The 25627-nt window shown below is 51.1% G+C and overlaps 1 protein-coding gene and 1 long non-coding RNA gene across 3 annotated transcripts; both read right to left on the bottom strand.

The window, feature by feature from the left end:
- Positions 1–2146: 2146 nt before the first annotated feature.
- On the bottom strand, positions 2147–11986 carry LOC121339967. Of its 2 annotated transcripts, none has more exons than XR_005953239.1 (3): positions 11801–11986; positions 8209–10802; positions 2147–6074 (listed from the first exon to the last, which is right to left on the bottom strand). It is a non-coding gene; the product is annotated as an uncharacterized LOC121339967 (long non-coding RNA). The 2 variants fall into 2 exon arrangements; XR_005953240.1 differs by having other exon boundaries at positions 2147–5526.
- A 1360-nt stretch (positions 11987–13346) lies between these two features.
- On the bottom strand, positions 13347–16312 carry LOC121339966 (sushi, nidogen and EGF-like domain-containing protein 1). Its single transcript, XM_041412247.1, has 6 exons — positions 16161–16312; positions 15718–15821; positions 15226–15356; positions 14467–14754; positions 14181–14318; positions 13347–13756 (listed from the first exon to the last, which is right to left on the bottom strand). Exons 1-6 carry the CDS (start codon positions 16169–16171, stop codon positions 13475–13477), a joined length of 954 nt encoding a protein of 317 aa, XP_041268181.1. The 5' UTR covers positions 16172–16312; the 3' UTR covers positions 13347–13474.
- Positions 16313–25627: the final 9315 nt, after the last annotated feature.

Genomic DNA, 25627 nt, shown 5'->3' with positions numbered 1-25627 from the left:
TACACCAACTACAAAGAAAATAAAATTATATAATAAATTCCCAAAAACCACCTACATAAAAAAACTTTCAAAAATTAAAACCCGCGCTCCCAGCACCGGACGGAGCGCGGCTCCGCGCAGGAAAGCGGCTCCTCCGGCACGCAGGGGCGGCGCCGCGCCGGGAGATCCCCGCCCGCTCCCCGCGCCCGGCGGGGCCGGGGCCAGCGCAGCGCCCGTGCCGCCTCTCCCGCCCGCCGGCCCGGCACAACTGCCCTCGGCACCGCACGGCTCGCACTGGAGCAGCTCTGGCAGTCCCGCAGCAGCCCAGCCACACCAAATTCCCCTTCCACCTCAGCAACTCCCCAGGCGATGCCAGGAGGGCTCCGCGCGAGAGCGTTTGGAGCCGGGCCAGAAGAAGCGCCCTCAAATGCAGTGGCACAGCCCGATTTCAACCCCTCAAACACTGCGAGAGCTGGAGATTCCTTCAACTGAGCCCCCGAAACTGACACAACAGGGGGTGCTCACCTCACTTTAACCAACACAAGGGCAAATAAATGATGTGTTCTCCCCTTCGATTTTATCCCCAATAATAGCAGGAAAAGGGATTTTCCTCAAAGGAAAAAGGGGGATTTTTACCTCAATTCAAGCCCTTTAAAAGGAGGGACAACAGGGCTGCCCCCTCAATTTAAACCTTAGGATGATGAAAATGGGGGGGCTACCCTCAAATCAAACCCATAATACAACAACAATATTTTTCCCTTTCCATTTAATATAGAACACAGGGATTCCCTGATACCCTTGTGATATCCCTAACATCCTGGAAAAGGCAGGTTTTCCTTCAGTCAATACCTGTAAAACCACAGGTGAAGGGGAATCCTCCCCCCCAGTTCAAACACAGACAATAATGGAAGAGGAGTTACTTCCCTCTTTTTTAATTTCATTTGTCCTCATAGCTCCCCTTTTTTTTTTTTTTTCTTTTTTTTTTTTTTTCCTAGGGGCACCAGGGAGGGATTAGCAAGATAAAATTGAAAAGGGAAAGAAGAAAAGTCCCTGTTACAAATCCACACAGGCTTACCTGTTCAGCTGCTGCTTCCTGGCACAAAGCTTTGTCCCTCAGCATCTCCTTTAAGAAATGCTCCATGTATCCAAGGGTGTATCCAGGTTTTCTCCCCAGACCCTGTGAGAAGCTGCCACCATCCACCCATGAGAGAGCCCTGGGAGCCCCTCATAAACCCCTCTCTTTCACCAGCTCCATACAAAAGGGAGCTGAGGCAAACCCCCTAAACAGCCCCCCACAGGAGCTGCCCCCCTCATCATCCTCACAGCTTACACCTGGGGCTGGTCTGAGCCTTCATCATCCTCACAGCTCACACCGGGCACTGCTGCCACTCTCCAACAGCACCCCTCCCTTTCCAGCACACAGCCTGCTTCTCACAGACACAGACCAAACAGAAATCTACTACAGGTGTTGGCTTTTCTTAGTCTGGTTACATGATTAAAGCACGTACATGCATTGATGGTCATTGAGGGAAAGCTTTCCAGTGGCAAAAACAGTCATTTTGGTAGCACACTTTGATAGACCTTCAGAAAAACAATCAGCACCAACTCCTGAGACCCCCGCTGAGGAACCCAGCCCTCCTTGGGATACACAATGCAGCAGACATTAAAAAAAAGGAGGGGAAAAGTCAACCTTGGAGTGGAAAAAGAGAATATAAGTACACCAGCCTTTAAAAAAAAGCCTTCACACAGCAATAGTGGGAACCAGTCACATTTCTTCTTTCCTTGCTTCCTGTCATGACATAAATATGAAGTAAAAACACATTAAACACAAGGCAGAGCTAGGACTTTACAGATCTTCATTTTGGCAGTCTGGATGACAAATATCTCTTCCGGGACTGCAACACAATTTGGGGACTGGCAGAGAATGGAGGCAAAAGGTGCCAGAGAGCCCTTTCTAGTCCCTTCAGCCCCTGCAGCTGTTCTTATGGTTTCAGGGCACTTGCTTGGTTCATTCCTAGATAAAAATGTTATGGCATTATTTTCAAAACTACTACCCATCTCTAGTCAGAGTTTCCTACATTCCTGTGTACAAATGAGTGGATAGAGGGTTGCCGCTCCTCCCGGCTAGCTGATGACAGGAGGGGGCGGCGGAAGATCCCCCCTTGAGTGCTGTTGAATCCCAGTTACCAGTGCCGGCGCAGCATAAAAAACAGAGCAACAGAGCAGCACACCAGTCCCAGGGTAACTTTATTTGATGGTAAATCTTCCCCTCTTCCTCATCCCAGGACCCCGAACAGGGGGCAGATGGGAGCTCATATATGGGGGCTGATCCCAAGGGGAGGATACAATCTTTAACAAATCGGGAGAATTGGCCGTAAAAACAAGGCAGGGAATACAATGTATAAACCAATAAAGAATCCCAAGGAAGGAGAACAATCTCAGTGAACTAATAAAGTTTGGAGAAATACAAAACTGACAGGGAAGTTTCTCAAAAGAAGGCAGGTTCAAAAAGGAACTGGGATCTAATAACAGAAAAAGTGACAAAAGTTCTGGGAAAAGGGCAGAAACAAAAAGGAAACAGCATAAGAACTACAAAATTACAAATCAAATAAACCTACTAATAAAACAAAAAACACACCACAACAGAGGGCTTCTTTCCAAATGAATTTAGAGACAAATTCCTATTATGTACCAACACCTATAAAAACTTGACAGGTTTTAGTATTCTACACCCACCCTTCCCTGTGATTTAAGTGGTAGCTTTGGGTACCTCTGGGGGTTAACCTCAGCCCTCATGGAGGGCAAAACAAACTCCTGGTAACTGGGGTAAGAGCCCACAATTGCTCTTGCCTGTTCCCTTGTGATTTTAAACATACGGACAGGGGCTGGTGCATTTGGGTGAAAAAACTGATGGCTCAATTTAGCCTGATTAAAAATGTGTGGTAGGGTGGTCTGCACTGCCATGGCTAAATTATTTGCTCTCCGGTTGGCCTCTGTAACTGATCCTGGGAGGTCAGTGTGGGACCTCACATGCCTAATGTGATATGGTTGCTCTCGGTGGGAGAGGAGGTATATTAACTTCGAAAGCAAGCTGTACAGATCTGGATTTGGCACTTCCTTTAACAAAGAATGTTCTGTTCTTTCAACTATCCCAGCAACACAGGCCAAATCAGTAACCAGATTCAAGGGTTGTTTGAACTTCTCAAAGGCTCTGAGAACGGCTGCTAATTCTGCAATTTGTGGGGATCCCTGAACAATTTGAAGATCAGACTCCCACTCCAGAGTGAGATTTTGTCCCTCAGATTTTTCCAAGTCATAACTTGTGGGATTTTCCAGAGCCATCAGTAAAAACAGTGCCTTTAAAGGAGTTTGACTCTAATGATTTTGGGACCAAATTAAAACACTCATTAAACAGTTTATGTTTCTGTAGGTGGACAGAGATTTGACCTTGGTAGCTGTCAAGAGCAAACTGGAGGCGTTCAGTGGTCTGGAACAAAGCTTCCAGATCACCTGATGTCAATGGAAGGTAAGTGCATGTGAACTCACACCCCGCCAGGGTTTTGAGGTGTGATCTGGCTTTTATAATGAGCTGAGCCAACAGCTCTTGGGATGTAGTGATGTTCTTATGTGGTTGGGGTGATCGGAACAGACACTCTATGATTAAAAGCTGATCCTTCAGAGTGGGGTCCCACTGGAAAATGAGCCCATGAAACTTGGGTGACTTACCCAAGATGACAAATTGGAAAGGCAGAGTAGGATCAGCATGGTGGGCTTGTCTTGTGGAAAGTGCCTCTGATACCTTTTGGATCACTACCTGGGCTTCTGGTGTGATTGTTTGGGTCATTGCAGCCTCTCAGGAGGTTGAAAAGGGGTGCAAGGTCCTCGGTTGTGATCCCTAGCAGTGGGTGAACCCAGTTTATGCTCCCACATAGCTGATGAAGGTCTCTCAAGGTACCTGGGTTGTCCTTGATGGTGAGCTGCTGGGGTACGGTGGTCCTTTCACCGATTTAGAGTCCAAGGTAGGTCCACGGGCAGGGGCACTGAATCTTCTCTGTAGCAATTTCAAATCCTGCTCCTTCAATGGCTTGAGTAGTCTTTTTTAGAACAATCTCCAAATAATAGTCATTCTCAATGCATATTAAAATATCATTCATAGAGTGAAAAATTGTGGCATCAGGGAATTATTCTTGAATGGGTGAGAGAATGCAGGCAACAAACATTTGGCAGATAGCTGGGGGATTTTTCATCCCTTGAGGAAGAACTTCCCATTGATACCTTTTTAGAGGGGCTTGTCTATTAATTGATAGCACAGAAAACGCAAATCTTGGGACATCTCTGGGATGGAGAGGGATGTTAAAAAAGCAATCTCTGATATCAATGACTGCCAGTTTCCAATCTCTTGGAAGCACTGAGGGTGAGGGTAGGCTGGGCTGCAGAGAGCCTATGTCTTCAGTGACCTCATTGACCTTCCTGAGGTCTTGCAGGAGCCTCCCCTTGTCTTTGCCTGGTTTACCAATGACAAAGACAGGGGTGTTCCAAGGCCTAGTGAATGGTACTATGTGGCCCTTGGACAATTGCTCCTGTAGGGATTCAAGTGCCTTTAACTTTACTTCTGAAAGGGGCCACTGATCAACCCACACTGTTTCATCAGTTTTCCATGTGAGTGGTGTGGTAGGGCGCTCCACAGTGGCCCCAGCTAGAAATTCCGGGATGGTGAGGGGATTTCTAGCTTTGTTCTTCGTTGAGACAATAGGTCTCTACCCCATAAGATGACAGGTGCCCTTACCATGAAAAGTCTTACTGTAGCTATCTGACCCTCAGGTCCTTCAATAAGGATTTTCCATTTGCTCTGCATAGAGGTGGCAGCTCCTCCAATCCCAGAGATTACTCCACTGGCTGGTACTAGGTCCCAGACCTGTGGCAATGATGGTCACGTCTGTTCCAGTATCTGCTACTCCTGGAAGATAAACTTTGTCCCCTTTGTTAAACAAGCCACATTCTGTAAAAGGCCTGTCTTGGCCCACAATCTCTGCCCAAAATACCATAGGGTTTACCGCAAAATGTCAGTCCAGGTGGGTATGAGGAAAGCTTGGGCAATGGGTGTGCCCTTAGAAAAAAAAAACAAGGTGGATCTATACATGAGACAGTCACAGTAATTTCATCCCTTGATCCCACAGTTTGAAGTTCCAGAAGTACTTGCAAATTGTCAGTCCGTTAACAGAGTCCCCTGTGATTAAGATGTCCCTTGGTCCATGAGAAGGTCCAAATTTAGCAGCTGGAATTTGGTAGATCACCTCATCATCAAACCGGATGGAAAGGGTGCTCACCAGTGTGCACAGTGTCCCTGCCTGAACATCTTGGTACATCTCAGAGAGTCTGAGCTCTTTCTCACTGTCACAGACAGTCTTTTGGAAAGCCTTGACTTTCCAGGATGGTGGGGAAAGAGGGACAGAATGGCTTGGCATTTGATGTTGTCGTGCAGAGATGCCCTGCGCTCTGGTGGAAGTTTCCCTGGTGTTTCTGGTAGGACAGATGATGCTGAACCTGCTGGTGGTATTGAAACTGGGGACAGTGTTTAAAATGTTCTTGACAGTCTAGGCATGCAGTGGACGGACAACCAGTGGAGGGGTGTTTCTGTAAAAAGTCTTTATCATGTTCTACCTTGAGGTGGCCTAGTTCATGACACTTACAGCATCTAACATTTTGTTGATTTTGTGCCACAAAGGTTCAGCTACTCCTTTGCTGGCTGCCAGGGCAACTATATGTTCTGTAGTTGTGAGATGGGTACAGGCTTCCACCATTTGCTGAATGGTGATTTCAGGGTCTGGAGGGAATGGTTTCAAAATTTTCTTGCATTCCATTTGAGTTGGACACTGCTAGTTTACTGAGCAGCTCTTCTCTAGCCCTTGGCCAATCGACCTGCTTATCAATAGTGTCTTTTAGTCTGTCTATGAATTTAATAAATGTCTCATCAATACTCTGATGCATGTCTGCAAAACTTTGTTGTGGGGTGATACCATCAGGTGTTTGGAATAAAGCATTCTGAGCAGCATTTTTACCAGTTGCCCAGAGTCATTTGGATTCCAATTTGCATCCTGGAGAGGGAAAACATCCTTAATATCCTATTGTGTTGTTCTACAAGAGTTCTCTGCTAAGTCCCCCACTGTTTTCAGAACTAACTGGTTTTCTGTCTCCATTAACACCTACAATAACTGTAGAGTGGACCAGTCTGGTTTATGTTGCTTAATCATATATCTTAACATTTTGGCTGTTCTTATTGGATCACTTCTATAGTTCTTGGCAATTCTTTCCCAGCCTTCAAAGTCAACTGTAGAAAAAGGAATTTTAACTAATATCCTTTGGTTCCCAGATCCTACTGCCTCTCATAAAGGGGCTTGTATTATTTTGTTTGTTTTCTAGTCTGGGATGATACGGGACCACATATGAAAAGTTCTTCATTGTCACTATCACTATCAGGCAACGGGGGATATGACAATTTTTGTAATTCAGAAGTAAGTGGAGGAGCAGATGGCTCAGCTTGTCTGCCTTCCAAGGGAGCTGAATCTGCTCCTTTCCTTAGTCCCCCTTGCTCCTCAGGAGATGGCCCAAATAGGTCCAGTGACTCTTGCTTTTGTGTGTCTGATTGATAAACCTTGTCATGATGTGTGCAGTGCTGATTGATTGAGCACGTACTGCAGCATTGCTTAGGTTTCCCTCTATTAGCTTTGTTTTCCTTTTCAAGGGGTAATATCAGGGTATCAGAGGGGGCTAATCTCACAATCCCTCTGCCACTCAGGATGATTTCGGAGGGAAAAGAACATATCTGCATATGAAACCTCACTCCATTTCCCTTCACGCCTGAGGAAAAGCATGAACTGCAGCAAGGTCTTATATTCTAAGGTCCCAGTCTGTGCCCATTTTGCTCCATTTTCCAGTCTGTATAAAAAGGCCACCATTGTGTGCAGTACTTCACAAGCATGCGTTTGGATTCTATGTTTCCCAGACCTGCAATTTCCTTCCAGTGGGCTAAAAGCCCAGAGGCCTTGCCCTAGGGATTTCTTTACTCTCTCCTGATCCCATTATTTTTTCCTTCTTGTCGTGTTTCACCTCCACCCAAATCTCTTCTCGCACTTTTGCACTATTTTTCCCAATCTTCTTCCCTTATACTCTAAATCCCTGGGACTAAATGCAATCTTCCACAGAAATACTCTAAAATTTCTTGTTCAGAGTCTCCCTGACCCTGCAGCCAATGCTGGGGACAACGTGCAATGTGTCTTCTACCAGAGGAACAGTGCCAACACTCTGCAGGACCTGCACGCACTCAACCAACACCCACCCAAGATGTTGCTCTTGCCTGCAGAAACAGATGATTCCACCTCTCCTGTTCATCTGGATATTCAAATCCTTTGGTGCTGGCTGTCTTCAGTCTAGTGCAACTAATTTCTCTGCAGAGGTTCTATATAGTTCCTCTAAATAAACACGCTATTACCCAATTACTCTTCAGAGTTATGAATTCCCAGGAATTGAGTCTAAGCTACTGGAAGAGAGGGACTCCTTCCACCATCTCGCCACGGCTGGGACAACCATGATTCCACAACCCTCTCTTATGCATTCACTCTCTCCTTAAAACACACCTCACAGCAAACCCTAAAAACAATACTCACAGTAAGCAAACAAACAAACAAAGCAAACAAGCAAGTAAACAAACCTTATAGACAGCACTTCACCAAAGTGAAGCGCAAAATCCTTAAAGAAAAAATACTCCCGGCAAACAACACCAAACAAGCCCTAAAGACAGCACACAGTAAAAGAGACTATGCAAGGTAAAACACAACAACCCCCACCCCTTTGCCGGTGCACACAGTAGTTTGCTGCAATTATGAATTTTGACACAAGATGGCAGTTTTACCTAAAAAACACACCACAGCTTCACTTTGCACCATGGTGTGGCTCAGGCACGCACACAGCCATACACGTGTCCGAACTTTTTAAAACTCACACACAAAACCAAAATAGCAGCAATCAAACAGGAATTCTCTCGGTCCACCCCTAGAACTGCTAGCAGCCGCTCCACCGGTCAGTGAATCCCTTCTCCCACTGGCTACACATCCGACCAACTGTTGCTTGCAAGCCCAAACCCACCAGGACCCTTTCTGTGTGCTCAGACATCTCTGAGCAGCTTATCAGTGTCCCTACAGGAGCCCCTCCCTTTGTAAAAGAAATACATACCATTTCTCCGCTGCCCAGGAGGTTGTCTGTCCCCACTGTGAGCGATCCGAGAAGCGGAATCCTTTCCAAGGGAAAATCCCAGGGGTGCACCTTAGGAAGTCCACTGCTCAGTCTGTCCTATGGCTGCCAGAGAACATCCCACCAGAGATGCCAAAATGATACATGGAAAGACTCTAAAACTCAAAGACAAAGTGAGTTATAAAGTAGGTATGTATTTTTTGGCCGGTTGCATGCCAGATACTTCCGCAAAGGCACGCACATCTACTCGCTCTCAGCATTCTTTTTTATCCTCTAAAATGTTACATATACATTAAGTTTGCCATACATTTATGCATATTCATTTCCTGGCTCTACCTTCTCTGCTTCATGTGTTAACAGCCCCTTGCACCTGCATACTTGTCTCTGGTGGTCGTCTTGGGGGTCCTTGGGGTTCGCAGGGGGATGAAGTAAGTAGGTTCCATCACAGCTGACCTTCTCATCCCGTCTTCTTGCACATGATTACTGATCCTTTGGTCACATGAGATTGGTTTGATCTGGTTTGGGCGTCCAGAGGAGCCTTGTTGTCTTGGTAGTCTTGTAACTTTGTCCTGTTTTGATGAACATCATCCTTCCCTTATGACACGTCCTTGCATTCTTTCATGTTACACTCGCACGTATGCCCTGTCCCCCACGTACACCCTGTTTTCCCTTTACAGGAAGTTAGCACAGTAAAATGCAACAAATATTAAACAATATTTCATCTAAATATCTATTTCTAATCAATACCCCTCTAATTCCTAACCTATGTCTTAGAATCACACTCACCCTTACAGAAACTGCATTTGGATCATGGCATTTTCTGATACAAGGGCAATTTTAAAACAAAAAGAGATGAAGAAAGGAAAAATCCAGCTCAAGGTCAAAGACTGAATGAAAAATCCAAGGCCTCAAGGTATAGAGTCTCAATCCCACGGATTTTCACCTGCCAGAGACCATTTTCCCAGGCTGTCAGAAAAGTGCTTGGAAAACTAAGAAAAAACTGGCAGAAGCTGGATGGCCCTTTGTTTTTTGTTCACAGAGTAAGTTCTTTTGCAAGAACCTGAGCTCCTTAAACATGTAGGGAAGAAAAAGGAAGAATTATTGCTCTTTGAAGATGGCACTGTTTTCCCATGGAGTTGGTTTTATGACACCCAGTGGCAATGATCCGTCTGTGATGGGCAGACTCACACTAACACACAAAGACGCTCTCCATGGAGCATCGTTATTGACACATATTTTAATATTGGTTTTTCGCAAATATTAAAATGGATTTTATATGTGTGTTGTTAAAGTAACTTTGTTATATAGTTTTTATTTCTGTTGTTAATTAAGCTTAGACATAGTAGTGAAATAGCTATGTTTGTGTTAAAATGCCTACTTGGATGAGATAACATCCAATGAACATAGGATGAGGACACCTCTACAGATATGCCAATTATCAGCACTCACCATCTGAAGACAGTATGAACCCAACCACAAGATGGAAGTGATAAACAGAAGGTCACAAAACCACAGCCAAGAAACACACATGCTCTAAAAAGGTGGACCCAAGAAGAGCCCATGTAAAACAGTCCCTGAGATATGTAAATTAGTTTATGAATATGCATACATGTCTATGAATATGCAAATAGCTGATGTAATGGAAAAGGTATTTAAGGGGTAGCCCCAAAGGTGACAGTGTTGTTATAGATGCATAAATGGCTGGCTCTCACAATTAAGGTGTAAACAGCAAAAGAAGTTTTATAAATGTATAGTTATGTTACTGCAAGGTCCTCTCCCTAGTATGTTTTATCATGCGATAGTTTTGCTAACGCGCAGATTTGGGAAGGCTGGCTTGTTACTGTGGCAGCACCTGACCACTAATCAGAATGTGAGAAAGTGACTTCTACCACTGGACAGCAAGGAAGGAGTTGACTGACAAGGCCCTAGGAGGGGCTAGAGATATAAAAGGTGAAGCATCCATCTTGAAGAGGAGCCAGCTATGTGCTGGGCATCCATGAGGGCAGTTCTCAGGTCTGCATTTCCTTATTTAGTCCTTTTGTTGTATTTTTGTTAAGGTTTAATAAAGCCTTTAAATTTTTTAAGTGAACTGTTGTTTCTCACAGTATGGTCTTGCCTGAGTGCTAAGATGCACCTGGCTGTAATAACCTTTGCTCTATGGTCCTTGTCTCCTCTTGTCCTTTATTAAACTTTTTAAATTTTCACAGGAGAGTGAATATGTTTTTCACAAAGTCACAACACCCAGGCTGGAGAACCAGGAGGCTTTAAAACAAATACTCTTCATATTAAACAAACTGCCTTAGAATGCTGCAATAGTTAAACCCTTCCAACAGTTACAGTGAAATCTGGGTTCCAGAAAGGTCATTTTTTTTCCATAACAAAAAGTTGCAAAGTGCACACAAAGGTGTGAACCTGAGGTGCCTCTGACTGTGGATCACCCTAGATCCCCTTTGCAAGGAGGCTCGGTGAGCAGTGCCAGCAGTCCTGAGGGCCCAGCTCCCTCCGCAGGTTTGTGCCCCAGAGACACTTCCCAGCTGAGCACCGGAGGCTGCTTGGAACCTGCACAGCAACAGAAGCTTTTTACAAAAATCAACTGTTAATTACAGTATTTTGAAGGAAACACTGTCTGTAACGCACCATACAGCACATGGTTTTAAAATAGTTTCCCACTGGGTGTTTGAAAATGCTTCAACAATTTTCCATCAGCCTCTTTCCCCTGAGCCCAGTTCAGCCAAGCCCTCCAAGTCCCGCCAGGCTCCTCATGGCCATAACCGCGCCGGGTAGCTCCCCTCGGAGCCCGCCGCGGAGACGGTGCCGGCCCGGCCACACGGACCCGCCTGCGCCGGGGGCCGAGCACAGCCCTCGCAGCCGCTCCCGGCCCCCAAGACAACTGCGCTTTCATACAGCACGCACTCCCCAGGAAGGCTCCGGGAAGGCGCCCGTCAGGCGCTGCCGCGGCCCCGGGAATCGCCGCGCTCTCTCAGCAGCGCCCCGAGACCGCAGCTGTTCCCAGCTCCGCTCCAGGGCGGCGCGGCCGCTCCTCCTGCACAGCGGCCCTGCGGCTTCTGTGGCACCGCTGCGGCCTCGGGCAGCCGCTCCCGGCTCCCACAGCTCGCCTAGGGCCGCCCTTCCCATGCTGGAGCTGTGCCAGCGCTCCAAGCACCGAGAGGGGCTTGAAACCGCCTTGCTCAGGTTGAAAAACCTCAAGCGCCCCTTCCGGCCCTCCTTAAGGGCCCCCGAGGGACTCTAACCCTGAGGGAATGGTCTGGATCGGGACAAAGTGCTGCCCCAATGGAGGGACTTTGAACACCCACCTCCGGCTGCTCCCTGCCCTAAAGATCCCGGGAGCTGCCCCGGTGCCGCAGATAGGGATTTGGGACAGGGAGGCTCCCTCGGGCCCGGTGCTAATGTTTAGCCCGGGGTCTCTCACTGTTCCCGGCTCCCGGACAGTCCCAGGGTGACCGGGCTCCCCCCGCCCGGCGCCGCAGAGCCCCGAGCCCATGGTCAGCAAAGGATCAGTGTCCATTCCTGGCCCCTTGCCGGGGGCTCCGGCAATTCCCCACCCCCATACAACCTGCAGCTCCCACCGCAGCTGCCCCGAGGCAGGCACCAGGGCTTCCTCTATGAGGCCCGGATGCCTCCGACAGGGATTGAAAAGAGACCGATCCATGAGGATTCCTCTGCAGACATCTCAGTGAAGGTCACCCTGGCCACCTTCTGAGCCATAAGGTCACAGACAAGTTTCAGATACAGAACTCTGTCTAGAGCTGCCAGGGGAGGGAGGGAGGGAGGGAGGGAGGGAGGGAGGCGATAGGATAATACAGTCCTGGAGGCAGTGCCTGGGCTTGGTGTTGGTATCATTTTACAGACAGATAGGTGTGACTGTCTCTGGACATTAATTCTCATGTTCAGTCTATTCTTTCAGATCTTTCTTGAAGTGGGGTCTAGAGTGGTCACTTCTCCCCCACCACTAGATCAATCTGTGGTCTACCGATCCTGCCCTTTCCTGTGTTGATGCTGTCTTTAGTTTGTTGTGTCTCCAGGGACTAGAAAAAGGATGTTAGTGCCAGAAAAGTGGTGCCCTAGCCCCGCATGGCCCCTTTCACGGTCACATCATGTTCTTGGTTCTTCACCAACAGTCAGTCCTTGGATGGGTCTTGGTGTTTGAGACATCTCCATCACCCCCTTCTCTTCCGGCCTCCTCCCCATACCAACGATAAGCTGCTCCTAAGTGATCTTGGTGTCAGTTAATAAACAGATCTTTGAAAGTGTAACTAATTTAGAAAGAAAACCCTGACCCCTTGGTCTTCACCAAAGATCTGTAAGAAAGGACGGAGCTGGTGTAAAGCAAAATAGGGCTTAATATTGAATCACTTTAGATTGTGATTCAATCTCTGCACCATCCCTACACCCTGGACTGAAAAATATTTCTCACTAAAAATCTAGCACTGCATTAGTATCCATGACATCCTGCCCCCAAAAGGATAACTACAGATACTAACAATGAAAAACTAGGGCACTCCAATATTAAATTAAAGCTTACATCTATTTAATAAAAGCATCCCAAACCTCTGACCCTGTAAGTCCTAGGCCTACTCCTAACCAAACCAGAGCCCTAACTCTAAGCACTAGCCCCTAACTGTAACCTCTAACCCTAACTATAACACAAACCCTTTCCTTTATTCTGCCCTTGGTTTCAGTGTTGGGGCCCTTGGCTGGGCTGGTGGTGTCCAGGTCATGGTACACTTCTGTGCAACCCAGGTGTTGTCCAGGTGGAGTGCTGTATTGCAGCAGGTGTTATCCAGGTGGATCCACACCTATGTGGAACTCGGGTGTTGTCCAGGTGTAACACCATGTAGGAGTGTATGAGCTGGGTGCTGTCCAGGTGTAGTGCATTTTGCATCAGATGTTATCCAGCTGTATCTATCCCACACCTCTTTGTGACTCAGGTGTGTGTCTGTCACACCCATGCACAACTCAGATGTTGTCGCCTCTCACTGACAATTTCCCTCCTCAGCTGATTCCGCCACCTTCATGGGAACAGGTGGGGATGCATACACATTTCACACGACATCTGTGTTTCTGCCCACATGCATCTGTGTACACACACCTGACACAGGTGTTGCTCAGCGGGTTTATTACTGTTTCCATCATAATGCAGCCTCTGTGGGGGCACATCCTTCTGTGAGGGTGGGGTGAGGGCTGTTAGGCACCCCCCCCTTCCCCAAATGTCCCAGGTGTCACCTGCTCATGACCCGCAGACATACACCTGCTCCTCTGTGGTCCTGGGGGGATTGGGGGATACTGAGAGGGTCTTGTGGGGTGGCAACGGACTCCAGGGGGCCTCAGGGGTCTTTGACAGGGTGCCAGGAGTCTCAGGGGGTCCCTCAGTGGCCTCGAAGTGGTCAACACGGAAAGCCCAGCGCCCCGGGACCCCCAGGTTGCTGCGGTGGCTGAGGCTCTGCACTGCGGGCGTGCGTGACCCTGGCACATTGTAGTAGTGGACATCGTCTCCACTGTTGAACCCAGCCTGCAGGAAGGAAGATGAGGGAACAGGGGAGGACATGAAGGGAGGGGAACAGGGGGATGGGAGAAGGTGGGGGGTAAATTTTGCCCAAATTCCCACTGAATTTTACCAAAAATGAGCCACATTTCACCCCAAATGCACTTCATTCCACCTAAAATACCTCTGTTTTCAGACCAGGTCTCCCTGATTTCACTACAAATTTTCTTAATTCTACCCCAAATTCCCTTAAATCCTACTTAAAGTCCCCCAAATTTCACCCCTAATCCCTTTAATTCCACCCAAATCTCCTTCATTCCATCCCAAAATGCTTTACCCCCGTCAAGCCCAGAATCCCTCCTAGCCAAGTGTCCCCCATCCCTTGGACTGTCCTCATCTGCACAGGGATGTCCCCATGCCCAGTATCTCCTGTCCGTCTCTGTGTCTCCACCTGTGCAGGGATGCCCCCCAGGCCAGTGTGGGGATCCCCCTGGTTAGCAATGCCAGTTGTCCACTGCAAGTCTCCGTAGTTGAGCAGGACAAAGCACGTGACACCATCTGAGGCCAGCACAGCCTGGAAGGTGTTCACCTGCAGGGGGACATTGTCACCATGTCACCGTGACCCCCAGCTATGTTTCCATCCCTGTGTCCCCAAACCATTGGTGCCACCGTGGTTAGGGACATCATGGTTGAAGGTCAAGATATTTGAGCCCCTCCCCACCTTGCCCATATCCCACCTTGTCTGAGGCAGTCCCAAAATAGGCCACACGGTCCCAGGTGGCCACGAATGCCCAGGTAGGCTGTGGAGGCGGGTCCCCGGGTGGCACAGCAGGTGCCAGGTCCTGGGCCAGGCGCGCCAGCAGCTGGGGGTCCCGGCTCTGCCGGTAAAAGACATCTCCTCCCACACGGGTGTCCACATCAGCCCAGTACGGCGCCACAAAGGGGCGATGGCCTGGCAGCGGGAAGGGCTGGGGGGTGAACTCCGGGACCATTGTCCCGAAGGACACCACGCCATTGTTGTTCACCTGCAGGCAGAGGTCACCCATGGGACACACCTGGGTGGCATCAACCACAGGGATCCTCCACGATAGTCCCAGGTACAGTGTCTCCAGTCATGGAGATCTCAACTGTGGTGATCCCCAACTATGGTGATCTCAACTGTGAAGACCCCCAACCTCCAGTCAGTCACCACAGAGCCTCCCAGTATGAGCCTGGGAGCCCCACTGTCACCCTAGAATCTACCAGTATGGGCCTGGAACCCCAAAACCACCTGAGGGCACCACAGGTGTCCCCAGTGTCTTCAGGGACCCCCATGAGTATCCCTGATGTCCCCAGGGGTCCCCACTCACCAACATAGTCAAGGAGGAGGAGGAGGAAGAGATGATATCAACTCTTGTGGCTGCATCCAACTTGTCACCCTTCCCTTGGTGTCACCCTCCACCTGTGTTACCCACCAAATGCCACCTCCCCCATGTCCCCCCAGTCACATGACCAACATAGAGTGAGCGGTGGGCACGCCCAAAGAAGGAGAAGTTTTCCTGGAGGAAGATCTCAGGGCTCGTCCCGTCGTCCTCATGGTGGGTGGCCTCATCCCCCACCCCTGGTCCGAAGGGGTACAGGACCCTACCTGGGGACATACACCTGTCACACACCTGGGACACACAGGATGCCACCTGGGGAACACACACAGTGGTACCTGGGACCTCCCAGTGTGGAGTTGGGACCTTCCAATATGGGCCTAAACTCCCCATATAGGTCAGGGACCCCCAGTGTCACCCCAGAACCCCCCAAGTGGGCATGGGGCCTGCTGGTAGGGGACTGAGATGTCCCAGTATGGAGCTGGGACCTTCCAGTATAGGTCTGAGACCTCCTAGATCCCTGTTGGACTGGGACTTCCCACTGTGGGCCTAGGACTCCCAGTATCACTCCAGAACCTTCCAGTATGGGGCTGGCACCTCCCCAGTATAAGCCTGGGACCCCAAACTCACCCAGGGATCCCACAGGGGTACCCAGTGTCCTCAGGGGTCCCCAGTCCTCTGCGTGGCTGAGGAGGAGAAGGATGACGACGGGGGAGACCTTCATGTGTCCAGGCCTGGGGGAGTGTGAGGGAATCCCCCATCATCCCCCACGTCCCCTCTGACCTCTCCATCTTCCCCATGTCCCCAGTGTCCCCATATCCCCCCATGACCCTCCATGTCTCCCCCAATATCCTCAGTGTCCCCAATGACCCCCCCGATGCCCCTTGTCCTTCCCATGTTCCTCATGTCCCCCCTCCATGTCCCCCCTCCATATTCCCCTGTCCCCCCATGTGCCCCATGTCTCACATGTCCTCACTGGTCTCCCGTATTCCCCTGTGTCCACCATGTCTCACATATGCACCCATGTTCCCTATGTCCCCACGTCCCCCATGCCCACCAGTGTCCCCACTCACTGCACTCCCATGGTCCCAGTCTGTCCCAGTGCTGTGACTGGAGCCACTTTATGCCCAGGGAGGGGACAGGCTGGGGGTGGGGGATGACATAGGACACCCCCAGGTGGCACCTCCCAGGGCCTCAGGCAGTTCCTTCTCTGCCCAGACTGCAACTGGGGGGGACTGGAATGGACTGGGACGGACTGGGGAGGGACACTGAGGTGGAGGCTGGGATATGCTGGGGGACACTGGGAAGGCTGGGGGGGTCACGGGGGGGGGCACTGAGTGTAACAAGGATGCATTGGGAGGCACTGGGGGTCACTGGAACATTCTGGAAGACACTGAGAATGTTGGAGGGGCACTGGGGAGGGAAACTGGGAGGGACTGAGATGCACTGGGAGGCACTGGGGGATGCTGGGACATACTGGGGGACACTGCAAGGCTTAAACGGGCACTGGGGGGACACTGAGTGACACTGGGATGCAGGAGGAGGGACTGGGGGGACTGGGACAAACTGGGAGGGATTTGGGAACACCATGGGGAATAGTGGCAGAGGACTGGAATGCACTGGGAGGGACTGGGGACAGTGGGGGTACACTGGGGCCAGGTGAGTGGGGCTGGAAGAGACTGGGGGGGTAAGGGGTGGTTGTACTGGGAGAGACTGGGGGTACCAGGAGGCACACTGGGGCGGACTGGGGGCTGGGTACTGGCACGTGCTGGGAGGAACTGGGGATACTGGTGAGGGGTCACCTCCAGGTGTGCCGTGGCACACACCTCCCCTGCTGGACTCGGATGTCCGGGAACCCCCTCCCCTCCCCTCTCCTCCCCGGCACCAGACATCCGGGTGCCCCCCCGCCCTTCCCTGCCCGTGGGACTCGGGCCTTGGGAAATATTGACCGACGGGGGAAGGGGGGACACGGAACCGCCCGCGGCAGGACGGCCCTGGAACAGCCCTCCCCGCCTCCCCGCCTCCCCACTGCCCCCAGCATATCCCCAAACTCCTGCTTTCCCAGAATTCTCAGGATTTTATCCCAGATCACCGGCAAACGGCGCTTTCTGTCAGGTTTCATTTTGGGGGCGAAAGCAGAGTTTTGGGACTTGTAAAAATCCGGGTTTTCCGGATCTGAGGATGTTTGAGGATGACGTCAGTGATAGGGCGCGGCCACCCAGGTGAAATGTCAATTTTCCACATCACTGGGTGGGAAGAAAGGCAAAATCGAGGGGGACTTCCTGGCAGTTTCCCCAACTTAGGGTCTTTTCCCCCCTTTTCTGGACTTGAGAAAAAAATAAATAGACTTACGCCTATTTTTTAACTCTTTCCACTCTGTTGTTGGTCTCTTTCCCCAATTTGAGATCTTTCTCAAGGCTCTTTCCCCCTTGTTTATTCACTTTTCCCTTGCTTTCTACTCTTTTTCCCACTTTTCTTGTGCTTCTCTCCCACTCCTCTTCCCCTCTTTGTGTGGGGTTCTTTCCCCCGTTTCTGATGTCCCTCTTTTTTTGTCCCTTCCCCCTATTTTTTGCACACTTGCTCACTTTTTAATATTCCTTTCCCCCATTTTTGGGTCCTTTTCCCATTTGTGGTGTCTTTTCCCATCCATTTGAGTTTTTATTCTCATTTGGGGAGTTCTTTCCACCCTTTTTCCCCCCTCTTTTCTCCTTTTTTGAGCTCTTTCCACTTTTTCAGTTCTTTTCCTCTGTTGGCTCCGTTCCTCATTTACAGGTCTATTTTACCATCTTTTTTTATTATTTCCTGCCCCCATGCTCTCGCTCCCTTTTTTGGTCTCTTTTCCTGAATTCTGGGGTCCTTTCCCCAGTTTTGTCTCTTCCCCCTCTTTTTGGTCTCCTTTCCCATCTTTTCAGGGCTCTTTTCTCCCTTTTGGGAAACTCCTTTTCCCCTTTTTGGTCTCTTTTCCATCTTTTGGGCCTTCTTTCCCCTTTTTGGGGATCCTTTCCCTCTTTTTTTGGCTATTTTTCAACCCTTCTTTGGCACTGTTCCCCCTAGTGCCACCCCCAAGACATCCAAATGCCCCCAGTCCCCCCTCCCCCAGTGTCCCCCTGGTGTCACCCACCCAGGTGACGCTGGGCACACGCCAGGCCGTGGCCAGTGCTCACACACGGCTCATCACCGTCAGGCCCTTGCAGGTCGTTGCTGGTGGCAGCATTGCAGCTGCCACAGAGGCCACCGAGCGTGGCCTGGGCACCTCCACTGCCGCCCCCGCGGCCCTCGGTTCCACCAGAAATCCCAGGGTGATCCGGAGCGTCGTGTGCGTCTCCGTGATGGCCAGCGGTCCCAAGAACTCTGTGAGCTGGAAAACACCGAATTAGGGGGAAAAAGGGGATTTGGGGCGATGCAGGGCTGAAGGGTAGTTGGAGGAATCTGGTTGGAAAAGAGGGAGTTTGTGGAAAAATGATGGGATGCATCAAGGCACGGTGGGGGTAGGATGAGGGACAACCCATGCAGGTGCTTCTCTGACATGAAACTGGGAGAATAAGGAGCAATTTTGGTAAAAATTTTGGGGTGCGTCAATTTACGGATGTCTCTTAGTGACCATGGCCCACACAGGTGCTTCACTGGGAGCAGAACAGAGCAATTTGGGGCAAAATTAAGAACATCCTGTGATGCTGGTGGGATGAGACAACCCATGTGGACTCTTACTGGGAATGAAATTAGGGAAAAAATACAGGGTTCTTTTTTAATTAAAATGAAGGTCAGAAGGACGTTTAGGGTGACAACACGCAGTGGTGACGACATTTTTGGGCACCAACCAGGGTGGTGATGACTCACCCAGACCTTCCTGTTCCTCTGCACAGTGATGAGGCCGTGGGGGGTGAAGAGGTGAAGTGCCACCACTGCCAGCTGGTCCCCAAGATCCTTGACGTCCCCCCGCAGCTGTAACCACACGGGGTCCCGGGGGTCACACACGCTGGCCGCCACACAGATGCCGGTGGCTAGGGTGGCCCCGTGACACCATCACAGGTGATGAAGCGGGTGGCAGGGGACAGGGTGCAGTGCCCCAGGTGTGCGATGCAGGTGTGGCTGCTGTCATGGAGACTGCAGATGTGGCTGAAGGGACAAGTGAAGGGGTGGAACTGGAAGCCCCCGGGCCCCAGGAAGGTGCAAGACTGGGAGCAGTCAGAGGTCAGGATGGTCTCAGCGACCTGTTTTCCATGGATAAAATGTGGGAAGTGGGGAAAAGTGGCCTAAAATGGCCCAAAAATGCGGATGATAATGCTGTGAGGTCTCATGGGAAGGAGGAAGGGGGCCCATGGCTCCCATATTCCCCATGTGTCTTCATATCCCCAGTGGGTGCCCATGGGGACCAGCAGCATGTCCCCAGCATGTGGCCATGTACCCACACGTCCCCATGTCCCATATGGGGCACACACTGGGGGGACTGGGACCTGCTGGGGGACACTGGGAGCACTGGTGAAGACACAGGGAGACACTGGGATGTGCTGGGAGACACTGGGAAGGACACTAAGTTCCCCCACTAAGAAACCGGGATGCATTGGGAAGCACTGTGGGGGGAACAGAGTCAAGTTGGGAGGGATTGGGAACGCTGTGGGGGAAATTGGGGGAGGACTGGAATACCCTGGGAGGGACTGTGGACAATACAGGGAATACCGTGGGAGACTGGAGGGGAGGAGAGACCCTGAGCTCTCTCACCCCTGGGGTAAAGGGGGATCCACTGGGGGATGTGTCTGGGGGAAGTGGGACACACGGGGAGAAATGGTGATGTGGGGGATGCTGGGCTCTACTGGAAGGGACTGGGGACACTGTGGGAGGCACACTGAAGGGACCCGGGATCACCATGGGGAGCCCGGAAAGAGCTGGGCTGGAACTGGGCTGTACTGGGCGGCACTGGGGCCGCACCGACCCAAAGGAGCGCCCCTGGTGCAGGCAGCCGCAGGTGCCGGGGGGACGCCGCGGGCCCGTGGAACAGCAGCCCCTCAGAGCACTGACACCCTCAAAGCAGCGCTCACTGCAGGGGGACACACCTGCGCAGGTGTGCTCACAGGTGCGGCCACACAGCTGCTAGTGGCTTTGGGAAGGATGAAAGTTTGACAAGAAAGTCTCACAGATACGTATGCTTAGCAGAAAGATTTTTGAATGCAGAACCTGAAGAAGGAATAGAGATGGAAGCAAGTTTTGATATAGAACAAAAGAATTGCTGAGCCAGTCTTACTGGTTAACCAAGGAGGCAAAGGGTATGTGAGTTAGAAGGGGGTTTTATGACTTAGAGTAAAGGATAAACCCACCTCAAACAAGAAGATGCTTTTACCAAGCAGAAAGATAGTACAGGCAAACAAGTCAGCAAATGTTACAAGTAGAGAAAAGGTCTCAGAATTTTCCACTGCAAGAAAACTGTGAAAAACAACTTCTAGCTTAAACTGTAATGTACTAACTTTTAGTGATTGGAGAATAGTAACATGAATATGGTAATGATAGTAGTTATGATAGGCTATAGATAAAAGTTAACACCTCCTCGAGCCAGGTGTTCTACTGTATTAAGATGCTCAGCAAAGAAAAGTATATAATGCACTTGTAACCTAAACTAAGGGTCCCCAGGCCTGCCTGCAGCTGGAGCTGACAGCTGTGGGCACAGGCTCTGTCACCCATGACCCTGGACTGCTGTAACATCTTGGATGTAATAAACTGAATTTGGAAGAGCTGCCTGGAGTCCCGCATCTCTCATCACGGCTCTTACATTGGAAGACACTGAGAATGTTGGAGGGGCACTGGGGAGGGAAACTGGGAGGGACTGAGATGCACTGGGAGGCACTGGGGGATGCTGGGACATACTGGGGGACACTGCAAGGCTTAAACGGGCACTGGGGGGACACTGAGTGACACTGGGATGCAGGAGGAGGGACTGGGGGGACTGGGACAAACTGGGAGGGATTTGGGAACACCATGGGGAATAGTGGCAGAGGACTGGAATGCACTGGGAGGGACTGGGGACAATGGGGGTACACTGGGGCCAGCTGAGTGGGGCTGGAAGAGACTGGGGTGGTAGGGGGTGGTTGTACTGGGAGAGACTGGGGGGACCAGGAGGCACACTGGGGCGGACTGGGGGCTGGGTACTGGCACGTGCTGGGAGGAACTGGGGATACTGGTGAGGGGTCACCTCCAGGTGTGCCGTGGCACACACCTCCCCTGCTGGACTCGGATGTCCGGGAACCCCCTCCCCTCCCCTCTCCTCCCCGGCACCAGACATCCGGGTGCCCCCCCGCCCTTCCCTGCCCGTGGGACTCGGGCCTTGGGAAATATTGACCGACGGGGGAAGGGGGGACACGGAACCGCCCGCGGCAGGACGGGGTGGGAACAGCTCTCCCCGCCTCCCCACTGCCCCCAGCATATCCCCAAACTCCTGCTTTCCCAGAATTCTCAGGATTTTATCCCAGATCACCGGCAAACGGCGCTTTCTGTCAGGTTTCATTTTGGGGGCGAAAGCAGAGTTTTGGGACTTGTAAAAATCCGGGTTTTCCGGATCTGAGGATGTTTGAGGATGACGTCAGTGATAGGGCGCGGCCACCCAGGTGAAATGTCAATTTTCCACATCACTGGGTGGGAAGAAAGGCAAAATCGAGGGGGACTTCCTGGCAGTTCCCCCAACTTAGGGTCTTTTCCCCCCTTTTCTGGACTTGAGAAAAAAATAAATAGACTTACGCCTATTTTTTAACTCTTTCCACTCCGTTGTTGGTCTCTTTCCCCAATTTGAGATCTTTCTCAAGGCCCCTTGTTTATTCACTTTTCCCTTGCTTTCTACTCTTTTTCCCCCTTTTCTTGTGCTTCTCTCCCACGCCTCTTCCCCTCTTTGTGTGGGGTTCTTTCCCCCGTTTCTGATGTCCCTCTTTTTTTGTCCCTTCCCCCTATTTTTTGCACACTTGCTCACTTTTTAATATTCCTTTCCCCCATTTTTGGGTCCTTTTCCCATTTGTGGTGTCTTTTCCCATCCATTTGAGTTTTTATTCTCATTTGGGGAGTTCTTTCCACACTTTTCCCCCCCTCTTTTCTCCTTTTTTGAGCTCTTTCCACTTTTTCAGTTCTTTTCCTCTGTTGGCTCCCTTCCTCATTTACAGGTCTATTTTAACAACTTTTGGGATTATTTCCTACCACCCATGCTCTTGTTCCCTTTTTTGGTCTCTTTTCCTGAATTCTGGGGTCCTTTCCCCAGTTTTGTCTCTTCCCCCTCTTTTTGGTCTCCTTTCCCATCTTTTCAGGGCTCTTTTCTCCCTTTTGGGAAACTCCTTTTCCCCTTTTTGGTCTCTTTTCCATCTTTTGGGCCTTCTTTCCCCTTTTTGGGGATCCTTTCCCTCTTTTTTTGGCTATTTTTCAACCCTTCTTTGGCACTGTTCCCCCTAGCGCCACCCCCAAGACATCCAAATGCCCCCAGTCCCCCCTCCCCCAGTGTCCCCCTGGTGTCACCCACCCGGGTGACGCTGGGCACACGCCAGGCCGTGGCCAGTGCTCACACACTGCTCGTCACCGTCAGGCCCTTGCAGGTCGTTGCTGGTGGCAGCGTTGCAGCTGCCACAGAGGCCACCGAGCGTGGCCTGGGCACCTCCACTGCCGCCCCCGCGGCCCTCGGTTCCACCAGAAATCCCAGGGTGATCCGGAGCGTCGTGTGCGTCTCCGTGATGGCCAGCGGTCCCAAGAACTCTGTGAGCTGGAAAACACCGAATTAGGGGGAAAAAGGGGATTTGGGGCGATGCAGGGCTGAAGGGTAGTTGGAGGAATCTGGTTGGAAGAGAGGGAGTTTGTGGAAAAATGATGGGATGCATCAAGGCACGGTGGGGGTAGGATGAGGGACAACCCATGTAGGTGCTTCTCTGACATGAAACTGGGAGAATAAGGAGCAATTTTGGTAAAAATTTTGGGGTGCGTCAATTTACGGATGTCTCTTAGTGACCATGGCCCACACAGGTGCTTCACTGGGAGCAGAATAGAGCAATTTGGGGCAAAATTAAGAACATCCTGTGATGCTGGTGGGATGAGACAACCCATGTGGACTCTTACTGGGAATGAAATTAGGGAAAAAATACAGGGTTCTTTTTAAATGAAATGAAGGTCAGAAGGACGTTTAGGGTGACAACATGCAGTGGTGACGACATTTTTGGGCACCAGCCAGGGTGGTGATGACTCACCCAGACCTTCCTGTTCCTCTGCACAAAGGGAGAAGGGTTTGGAACACCAAAACCCCCACAAAAACCCCCTACAAAGCCTCAAAACCCTAATGGACATCCCAAACTCCCATAGATAACTCAAAACTCCCTTGTCTGAGCACTAGAACCCCTCATCCAGGCCTCCCCTTGTGCAGATCCCAAATCCCACATGGAGACCCCAAAACCCCCACTGACACCCTAAAGCTCCCCATGCAGACCCAAAAACCCCTGGGAACACCTCAAACCTGCCATGGAAACCCCAAAGCCCCCACAGACAACCCCCCCTCCCCTTCTCCCTGCCAGACACCCCAAATACCTCCACGGACAGCCCAAAACTCCTTGCCTAACCCGTGTCCCTCTCTGCCCTCCAAACCCCCCCGTAATTTCCCAAGCCCCCCAAGTCCCCCGATACTGCAGAAGGCAGCCGTTCTCTACAGCCGCACGGCAGTGCCCTGGCTCTGCCACCCAACAACATAGGTGGCCATGGACTGGCACACAGTGTCCTGGTGGCCCTTGAACAGGCAGGCGTCAAAGAGACAGTCATCCAAGTAAGGGCTGTGGTTGATGATGTCGTGGCAGGTGGGAAAAGGCCCCCATTTCTTCCCCAGCAGCCCAGAGTGCTTGTCCCCACCGTAGGCATGGTTTTGGGCATCGCTGCATACCTGGTAGCCCTCGCTGCACCCATTTGAACACCCAGGGACATCACTGACCTTCCAGCTGTCCCCCAGGTGGGTCTCATTGTCAGCGTCGTGGCCATCGCAGCTGACACAGTTGTTGTGGGGGTCACCATTGCCGTTGCCACAGAGGCTGCAGATGGCATGGGCATAAGTGTTGGGGATGATGACACAGGCATTGCTGTACCAGTCAAAGGTGACAGTGACACCCATGTCAGTGGGGATGAAGCCGTGGATGCCATGGAGGGACAGGTGGAGCTGGTGGTTGTGGGTGAAGGGAACGTCCAACAGGACACCAGTTAACCTGGAAAGAGAGTCACGGGTGGCAAAAGGTCACCCAATGAATTTGAAACTCACCCAGGTGTCATAGAATGACCTTGAAGACCATCTAGATCCCACATGATGACCTTGAAACCTTCCTGAAGACCATACAATGACCTTGAAACCTAACCCAATGCCATGGAATGACCCTGAAACCCACTAAGATGTCACACAATGGCTTTGTAGCCCACCAAGACATCATGCAATGACTTTGAAGCCCACCAAGGTGATTTTGTAGCCCGCCCAGATGCCACCCCAATGACTTTGAAACCCATCTAACCACCATACAAGAATCTTGAAACCCAACCAGATGCCTTGAAATTACTTTGAAAACCACCTCAAATGGGGCTTCCATTTGGGGATGGGGGGCCCCACTGGTTGCACAGGGTTCCACTGGGGGACACAGGCTTCCCGTTTTGGGAGGTGTCCCCTTTGGGAGTGCAATTTGGGCATTTCCCAGGTGGGGCCTTAGCAATGCAGACATGTACCCCTTTTTCCATGCAGGAATGAGACCCTGCTCCATTTCACTCCCCCAGACCTCCAAATTCCCACCCCCACCAAAATTTCCACTCCATGCGCAATTCCTGTCCCCACAAAAATCCTGACCCGTGAATTCCCATCCTCCCAAAACTTCACCACCCCAAATTCCCAACTCCAAACTTCCTGTCACCTCATATTCCCGACTCCCCCCAAAATTCCCAACCCCTCCATGTACTCACAGCAACCTGTGGCCTGCTGACACTCCTGGAGCACCCCTCCTGCTGCCTGGCACGAAGCTGTGTTCGCATCTGGCACTTGCAGCTCACCAGGTATGTGCGGGGCGGCACTGCCCCGTGACACCCCGCAAAGGGTCCCTCGGGGTCCGTGAGCCCAGCACCGTGACTGGGCCTTGGAGCAGCTGGGAGTGGGTGCCAGGTGGGCGCAGTTGGGAGGGGAGCTGCCCAGAGCCTCCCCAGCGGAGTTGTTCTCGTTGGAGTCCCCACTGAAGTTGCTGCAGAGACCCCGGGGGTGGCAGGATGTGGGGGGCAGTGTCAGCATATGTTGCCTTCGTAGAGGATTTGGGGGCCCCCCTGGACCTGCAGCAGCCACTGGGACCACACCTGTGCCATCCCCACCATGCCCCCACACAGCCACAGCGACAGCAAGTGGCACTCACCATCCACCCAGAGGAGACAGGGGTGAGGATCCCGAAAGGGAAGTCAGACCACCAAAGGTGGGGTTAATCCCCCAAAATAGGGTTTGCATCCCCAAAATCAGGGCTTGCACCCCCAAAACTAGGGTCTGGACTTCCTTCTGTGCACCTCAAACCCATGGTTTACATCCCAA

Source organism: Onychostruthus taczanowskii, unplaced genomic scaffold, assembly GCF_017590055.1.
Source record: "Onychostruthus taczanowskii isolate IOZ18803 unplaced genomic scaffold, ASM1759005v1 scaffold386, whole genome shotgun sequence".
Lineage (NCBI taxonomy): Eukaryota > Metazoa > Chordata > Aves > Passeriformes > Passeridae > Onychostruthus > Onychostruthus taczanowskii.
Note: the sequence above shows the minus strand (reverse complement) of the source record. Positions and strands in the feature narration are given on the sequence as shown.

Excerpts from the sequence above, each read along its gene's own strand:
- LOC121339966 (XM_041412247.1), bottom strand. Across the intron at positions 14,755-15,225 it reads GTGCCCACCGCTCACTCTAT|GTGAACAACAATGGCGTGGT; the intron begins GTTGGTCATGTG and ends CTCTGCCTGCAG. Across the intron at positions 14,319-14,466 it reads TTGGGACTGCCTCAGACAAG|GTGAACACCTTCCAGGCTGT; the intron begins GTGGGATATGGG and ends GTCCCCCTGCAG.